The sequence below is a fragment of the Anneissia japonica genome, unplaced genomic scaffold (genome assembly GCF_011630105.1).
Source record: "Anneissia japonica isolate Jap-2015-1 unplaced genomic scaffold, ASM1163010v1 scaffold288289_len232728_cov185, whole genome shotgun sequence".
In the NCBI taxonomy this organism is placed as follows: domain Eukaryota; kingdom Metazoa; phylum Echinodermata; class Crinoidea; order Comatulida; family Comatulidae; genus Anneissia; species Anneissia japonica.
This window is the reverse complement of record NW_022716753.1, coordinates 110,741-119,104: the sequence shown is the minus strand read 5'-3', so window position 1 is coordinate 119,104 and position 8,364 is coordinate 110,741. Positions and strand designations below refer to the sequence as shown.

At 36.8% G+C, this 8,364-nt stretch overlaps 1 protein-coding gene across 4 annotated transcripts in view; it reads right to left on the bottom strand.

The window, feature by feature from the left end:
• Positions 1-2,236: 2,236 nt before the first annotated feature.
• Positions 2,237-8,364, bottom strand: part of LOC117109813 (transmembrane protein 232-like) — a 13,835-nt gene continuing 7,707 nt past the window's right edge. For 3 of the 4 annotated variants that reach the window (XM_033252244.1, XM_033252241.1, XM_033252243.1), the window contains 6 exons: positions 6,891-7,746; positions 6,143-6,386; positions 5,266-5,450; positions 4,594-4,796; positions 3,428-3,521; positions 2,237-2,699 (listed from right to left, as the gene is read on the bottom strand). In XM_033252244.1, the coding sequence (XP_033108135.1) occupies positions 2,544-2,699; positions 3,428-3,521; positions 4,594-4,796; positions 5,266-5,450; positions 6,143-6,386; positions 6,891-7,746 (1,738 nt within the window). In that variant the 3' untranslated portion in view covers positions 2,237-2,543. The remainder of the gene's footprint in view (positions 2,700-3,427; positions 3,522-4,593; positions 4,797-5,265; positions 5,451-6,142; positions 6,387-6,890; positions 7,747-8,364) is intronic. The other variant, XM_033252242.1, reaches the window with a different exon arrangement.

The window sequence follows — 8,364 nt, the reverse complement described above, 5'->3', positions numbered from 1 at the left end:
TCCCCTGACGATCGGATCTAAAAAAACTTCAACCAAACTTTCGTTACCAAGTCGTCGCGTATTTTATTGTCAATTCTCAAAACTTGTATGGTTAAAAAGAAGGGCGCCGCCTACGTCGGGCACGATTTCCGCCTCATTTTTACCATGCGAGTGCTCTATCTTGTATTTCTAGTATCTTTGTTAATATACAGGCGATTATCTTGGCATCTCTTAATGAATTGTAATTCTATAAAATGTAGTTTTTAGTAAATATATATTTGTTGGTGCTTACAAAAATAAATTTTTATTTATTGTGGGGAGTTTGGCAAAAATGGGTTATTATTCAACCTAACAACTTTAAAGACGTTTATCTTTATTTAAAAATAAAATACAGTACATTTTAAAATAACTCCAAGCAAAGAAATTCATACCACCATCAGTTCTTGGTATAAATTTCTAACATAATAGTGTAATAATGAGAATTGTTTATCAAAACTATGAAGAACATATCAGGGATCCCAAGTTAGAAAGATCCACATCCGGGAAATCTGTTTAAATGAGCTTTCTTAACACACATCTAAATATATTCTGCTATGGATGGTGATACCCTTTGACACTGACATCCGGGAAAATATTGAAAATACAGTATTTAAAATTGGTAAAAACATGCAAATATTGTGAATTTGCAGGAGATAGTTTACTGTACTTTCTGTGAGATTCTTGCTTGCTCACAAGAGTGCAGGAGGCCCTCCTGTGACTTCCGGGAGAATTGGGACCCCTGACATATTATCCAAAATATATATTTTAGTTTCGAGACGGACGCTTGTCACATTGCTTGTGTCCTTGGGCAAGGCACTTACCTGGTAGAATATGTTGCTAGATTGACGTTAATATATACAAAATCATGTGGCACAGTGGTAGGCTTTTAATAAGGAGGTCAAGGGTTGAAGTCTTTTTTCCCTAGAGTTAATGTGGGTCTAGTAAGATAGTGAATTAATAATGTGTGTAGAGATCATGGTAGCATGATTTTAAGCCCTACCCTATCACCTTCCAGGGAGTGGTATGACTTGCATTGTTGCAAGGTAGCTCATGAATCTAGTAATCTGGGTATTAATGTGCTTTGGTATTTTGCATAGCTCATACAGTATAAATTTATTTAAAATTTAATAAATTAATATTAGTTATTAGATGGTGTCAAGTGAGAGACTCAATTGAAATACACAATAACACATTGCTAAGATACCATACAGGTGAAGTTGAAGAAATAAATTTATTTGTTTGACTTGTAAATAAATACCATATTTACATAAATGTTTACAAATCTCAATATTTGTATTTTTCATAATATATTTACAACTATTAAAAGTAAAATCATTGCTATTCCTGTTATTATAGCAATAAAAAGTTCTGGAGGAAGCCTTTTGTAAAAACTATTTTTTGTTTTAGTGGTTGTGACATAAAGAAGACTGTTGACGAAGACTACCGACATAAACCATAAATTTCAAATACTCCTTCACAAAGCATAAGCACCACTTGTGAATGCATACACACCACAGGGGCGGATTTAGCTGGGGGGGGGGGCAGCCCTCCTTTTGGAACGTAAAAGATAGAAAAATAGAAAAAAACAATCGCCCAATGCGCCTCAGAGGTTATTTTCGGGTGTCTAGAACACAAAAATTCCTAGGGGCATGCTCCCGGACCCCCCGGGATAATGTTCCCCCCATCTCTGAATCCGCCCCTTATTACTATTTTATTTCAATTATTGTTTAATTTATTGTTAACACTTTAGCGTCCCCTAGGTCAAGCTCACCTTGACCAGGGGACGCATGTGTGTGACAAAAATCATTTAACAAGGTGGGTGTGGACTCACGAAATGATCTGTACCCTTGCCAAAACCACGCCCCAAGCCCCCTCCCCAGGCTTGGTGCTTCGCAAATCGCATTATCCACACCTCCACCCCATTGCTAAATCCTAGACCCGCCACTGAATATATCGAAAGCGAATACAACGCAGGAAATATACTGTTTAAATATACAAGCTTTTGAGAACATTAACGGCATTAAGACCACTTTAATATGCTGCATTCTATTTCCATTATTTTATTTATGCGATTGTTATCGGCCTATTCAAATTAAAGCACTTTTTACACACATAATATTATGCCTTACACTTTATCAAATTAAAATGATTTTACTTAATTTTAAAGCGTACTTATTAGATTTACATTGTTGAATGTAGGTTGCAAAAACATCTTCTCTGGATCTGCCCCTGTACCAGTTTAAGAACACTATACCAAACCATTAGTATTACAGTATTGTTGTGACCAATGGTGATGAAAAGAGGAGGGGGGTGGAGGAATTTGGATGTTTGTCCTTCCACTAAAACTTGCTGAGATTTCACTGAAGTATTTAAAATCACATCAAAGAAATGCACCTGGTAACCAAGCTAGTGTACCCATTTTTTTGAATAATCTCAAGATACAGTACACCATCACAAATGCATGGGAGTACTATAGTAGCTAAGAAAACAATCATCATCATTATCCATAGATGTTGATAGAAAATTTATTCAACAGGTGATTTTGAAGATTTCTTAAACTTTTGTATCTTCCTTTCTGCTGCTTGTTTCTGATGTATTTCCTCTTGGTTTTGCCTTTCTTCAAGTTCTTTCTCTTTCTCATCCTCTTCTTGTTGCAACATATCCTGAAGCTCTTTTCGCCACTGTAAAAATTAAGAATTTAATGTAATATAAATTTATTTCTATGTGGCAAAGACAAGCCAAACCAATCACTCATCGCAAATCGTGTTTCAGAGATAATGGCCAAAACATGCTGAAATGTCAACATTTTTTAAATCTATTTCATTGGACTAAACTAACCTTTATATATATATATATCGATACATCATGATATGCTGTTATTTTCCCTATTTTCAATGTAAAACAATAATTTTTAAAAATTTGGTTATGGTTTCTGCCTGAGAAATGCCCAAAATCATAAACCTTGAAGACTGATTTCTCAAATATTGTTCTTTAAACAGCTCTATGTATAAATGCTTGTAACTTCATAAGGAAATGTCGGATTTAAATGATTTTTTTAAACCATTTTATAGCTCTCATTTTCATCTTTATTGCTGTATTAATAACTAAAAATCAATTTTTGAGACGAGTGACTGGTTTCGCTTGTCTTTGCCACATATGGCCTCATTTTAAAAATAAGCAGAGAGATTTGGGTCAGGCCCTGCAGACCTGTAGTGGCCGCAGCGCTGCGTCTACCATGGACAGTTGACCAAGTGACAATCCCTGAATCTTTTCAAATAGTTCACCAAGTTCATTTCCTTACCCGAACAATGGAGAATAAAACATTTGCAAAGTGGGAAAATTGCAAGGGTAATCATGTAAACACATAACAGGTGAAATGAGGTCAGGAATCCTGGGTACATTTCCTTACCTGATCTTCCACAATTCTTTTCAAGTCTAGACTTGTCCTGGTGGTGAAACTAGGTTGTTTCTCCTGCAAAGCTGTAGACAGCAACAACTCTTCCCTAGAGATATTCAACAGAAAAATATGGTAGGTTAGTGACTTTACCACTGACTATTTGTATACAAATTACTGTACCGTACTTGCACGAATAAGCTCCCGAACGCTTACAATATTTTTGGCACTTTCTGAGGGGCGCTTATTCAAACGGGGCGCTTATGAAAACAGTGGAAATTGAGGGGGCGCTTGGAAATAGATGAAAATCGAGGGGTTCTTATGGGAACTTATTAAATTCAAGAGGCACTTTTTGAATGAAAAATTATTATATAAGAAAATTATGAATGGTGGTGTGGTGGAAAAGATAATCCTCCAGAGAACATGGCTCATGATAAGAATGCTGTGAATATTAACATAACAGCAAATTGTCAGGAAAAGAAAAAGAGGAGTTGGACTAGGCCTACACAAATATATAAGAAGAGAAAAGTTGGAAATATACTGTTTGTCCAGGGGTCGGCAAAAAATATCCTCATTTTGATATTGACCTAAGGAGAATGGTATTTTACTCTGCAGCTCAAAATCATGCCAACAACCGCAGTCCCAGGATTGATTGGATTATTGACTTGCTAAAAAAAAAATCTTATGATATTATTGAAGGGGCGCTTATTCAAACGGGGCTCTTAAGGAAATTTTTGCGTCAGGGTGGGCGCTTATTCTTGAGGGGTGCTTCTTCAAACGGGGCGCTTATTCACGAAAGTACGGTAAATTTACTTGGTGACTGCCAGGTATTTGGTCACTAAATATACTTTCAGTTTCTTTTTAGATAATTCTCACTACAGATATACACACCCACACATTCATCTGTATATTCTTCTGAAGTGATGTAAAGGACCTTCCCGTTAAGCCCCTCCCCTTGGATATTGTTGCTAAGGTCTTCGGAAAGGTCTATTGTTACTTAGTAGAAATTGAACTTATGACATAGTGACCGTAAAAAGAGCACTTAACCAAAATTCTACACCCCACCTCCATCTAATAACAAATTATTGTTTCTGTTTATCCTTTGACAAATCCATAATAGAGGCCTATAGGTGTAAATTACAAATGATTTCCTAAAAAGAACAAATGTATTTTAATTTTACTTCAATGATGGTCGATTTGGACTCTTCTGCAGTGGTTGGCTTGGCTTTGGTAATTCCACTTTGCGACGGGGTGACCGTTTGGCAACTGCCACTGGAGGGGCAAGTGGAGGAAGATAGAGTGAAGAAAGACCAGCAGCAAGTCGTCCGTCCAATGAATGTGTAACATCAATCTTCAAGGCCTCTTTCTCTATCTGGGCATCTACCTAAGAAAAAAAAAAACAACATTGCATGTACTCCTTTTGAAAATACTGGAATTTTAAATGCAATTCCAAGACACCATGATTAATTTTGATATAGCACTAGACTGAAATTCATTCAGATTTTTACCTTATGAAACGAGTTGTGCACATTGACAAGTAAATCTATCTTGTATCTCGTACAAGTGCATGTTCCTTTGATTACGTGAGCACAATTGTTGTTCATAAGAATGTAGTGATTTTAAATAGTCAAAAGGCAACAACTAGAGTGGAGTTTAATGGTGGTTGGTGATGGTGACTTGGTGGTTATGATGCTTGTCTTCAAATCCCAAGGTCCTGGGTTCAATTCCTGGCAACAATTCCACTCCCTAACCCTCATAATGAGACTTGTGGGTATGTTTGTCTTGTAAGTAGATTGTGTTCACTGTTTGGAATATCCAGGGAACTGGCCTGACCTACATTATACATAACTCACCTGACCTACACGTATTGCTTCTAGCACCCTATCATCCTTCTCCCTAGAATGACACTTCATGAGTGTGTTCCATGCAACAGTTCGCATTCCTTCATTTGACTTATCTCCTTGGGTGCAACGGCAGATCTTAACTAAACCTTGGACAGCACAGTAACGGATACGCCAACTCCAATCTTCCACAGCTTCTGGAGAAAGTGTAGGATCCCAATTACAACATGAGTAAAGTATTAGAGCAAAGAATATATAGCTTGGAGTTGCTCCTGTCATTGTTCTCGACAGCATGGTTAACATCATCACCAATATCATCACCAGTGGCATATCTAGGGGAGGGCACGAGTGTCGCATTCCCCTTAAAAAAACTTACACCCCCCAGATGCCCCCAGTGAAAATGTTTGAAGCAAAAAAATTTGACTCAAGTAGATAAAAATCACCTCATATCACCTATTTTCCCACCTCACTTAATCATTGAGCCCCTGCACTTCACCTTTGTACCCCCATCAAACCCCCTCCCCCTCATTATGGAATGATAATATAATTTCATTTACTAATTTAATTTCGTGTTCAATGTGTTCCATATGTGTTTGATCCAATGACCAGGGTAGTAATGTGAAGCGCTTAGAGGCCTTGTAAAGGCATGAAGCGCTATATAAGAACGATATATTATTATTATTATTATTATTATTATTTCAAGACCTTTAGATATGCATCTAACCATCCCTATCATCACCACCATCCTCATCACTATTAGTTTTGATGAATGTTTAGTTGTTTGGCACTAGACTTAATTTAGTCGGCATGTCCTAATGGGTGTAGTAGAGGTGTGTTATGTTTGATAATGGTGCATTGGACCTGAGGTTTAACAGTATGCATAGATTACCTTGGTCATTATCATCTGCGTTTGAACTCATTTTGAAGTTAACAAGGTCCAGTAGCCCTGCACTCGGAACACCCAATGATTCATTCCTTTTCCTATAGGATAGGGAATCTTGTTTATTATCCCCGATAAGAGCAACCTTTCTGATATTTGATGTACTTCCATGAAGACACAAGTATCCCATTAACTCTGTGTATGCAAATGCCACTTGCCAACGCCAACCAATCAAACCCAGCATGTTTGGAAGCTAGAAAATAAACATGATATGTAAGATATATGTTTGGGGTACATCAAGTAGATTTGTTCTGAAATGGGTTGTTTTCATTGAGAGTGTCAGTTGAGTTGCTTTATTCATCAGGAGATGTAAAAATAAAAACAACAGTTCTTTTAAGAACTATGTAGTGTATGTGGTGCAATGCAAACACTTATCATTGTTATTTGACTATGCAGAAACTTAAAGAGTATTATGATTTGTAATATTCATATTTTTCATAACAAAACATCAAAACAACAATGATAAATAATGAATAATATTAAAAACATAAATAAAATTAATACACAAAAAGTAAACAGGTAAAGTTTGGCCAACAACATCTTTTCAAGAAATAATATTAGGCAGAATTAGCTTATGTTTATCAAACTTGCTAATTACAAGATTCTTGAGAATCAATTTTATCTCAGCATCAAGATTTAAATTTAAATATAAAGAAATAAAATGTATTAAAGCAATGAAGTCCAGGTATGGTCTTACCTGCCTGCTGGGGAACTTAGGTGTGCTTGGTAGTGATGTTGCCATTGGCACTGAACCTGGGTGAACCATTCTGCCCGTTTTAGTAGATGTCATTGACAATCCACTAGCTTTCTTTAGACTTTCACTACCCCTCTTCTGTTCCTGTTCAGTCACTGCATCATCTTTGCCTCTGTCAGCTGAAGCATCAAAACTGACTTCTCTCTTCATCTTGCCTGGTCCTTGAGCCAATCTCATGGCTGTCTTTGGCCCCTTGGTTACATCCACCTGGTTCGGGTAAACCTGACTATCATCTCCAGGCAGTAAATCGCTATCAATGCTTGGTGACCTGTCCTGATTAATGCCGTACCCAGACAACTCCCCGGCCGAGTCCAAATTTTCCCGACTACTTATGTTCAGAAGAGTAGCTGGAGTACTCAGCATTCTGGAATCTTTGTTGAAGAAACTACTGCGGTCTGTCAGTGAGTCGGCGTGCTTGTCCTGTGGAGTGTCAATCATAGCTGTCATGGATATGTTCACTAATTTTCTTAGTGACTGACTGCTGTAATCATCAAGGCTTGTTTTCTTTTTCTCTGGCTTGTCCTTTGACCCATGCTTTGGTGAAAGATCAAATTTGAGTTCACTGGTTTCTAAGTCACTGAAGCTTGACTTTGTACTTGTCAGACTAGATGCCGAATCATGTTCATCTTCGTAAATGTCACTAAAAGAATAATCTTTCTCGTCTTCTTTGATCGGAGTACCTCCTACTGGTGTCTTTGGAGGAACGATACCTTTTGCAAGATTCTGTAGCGCCCTCAACACTGTTAGATTAGCCTTTGCTGCTTCAGAAAGCACCTTAAAAGCACACAATGCATCAATCCTATTAATACAAAAGCAAAACAGAAATATTTTAATAAAATTACTGATTTCATTTCATGTATTCTATCATTTTAACAAAATAATAACCTTGAAGATTAAGGAGAACAAAACCCTCAAAAGCAAACATTGTTAATGTAGTAAAGTCTGTGTACCACCCCCAGTCAAATACAATACAGCTGATGAGAATTATAAATTATTTATAACATATTAATATAACCATGGAGGTATTATTGAGAAGGAGATCACTCGGCAACAGATCCCTTTGACTCGACAAACCTATGTGTTCCCTGCTTTTGGATCGCGCGCGGGCGTATTACCCTATAATTCACATTTTTTCGTTAGCAACTACTTGGCAACGACATGCATTTATATGCTTCCAGCAGAGCAGTTGTGCAATAAAACGTTTGATTTTAACCCATTAAATATCTTTAATGTTTCCCTCATTAGATTTTTTCGGGCTTTTGGTATGTTATTATTTGTATATTTCAGGAACGGATTCCATAAAATATTTGTGTTAAAATTACTTCTGTGTTCATTATAATTTTGTCTAAAGATTGACTGGTTCGACTATAAAGCTAAGTCAGCGTAAAACTGAAAAATACTCAGATTTTGGATTCAT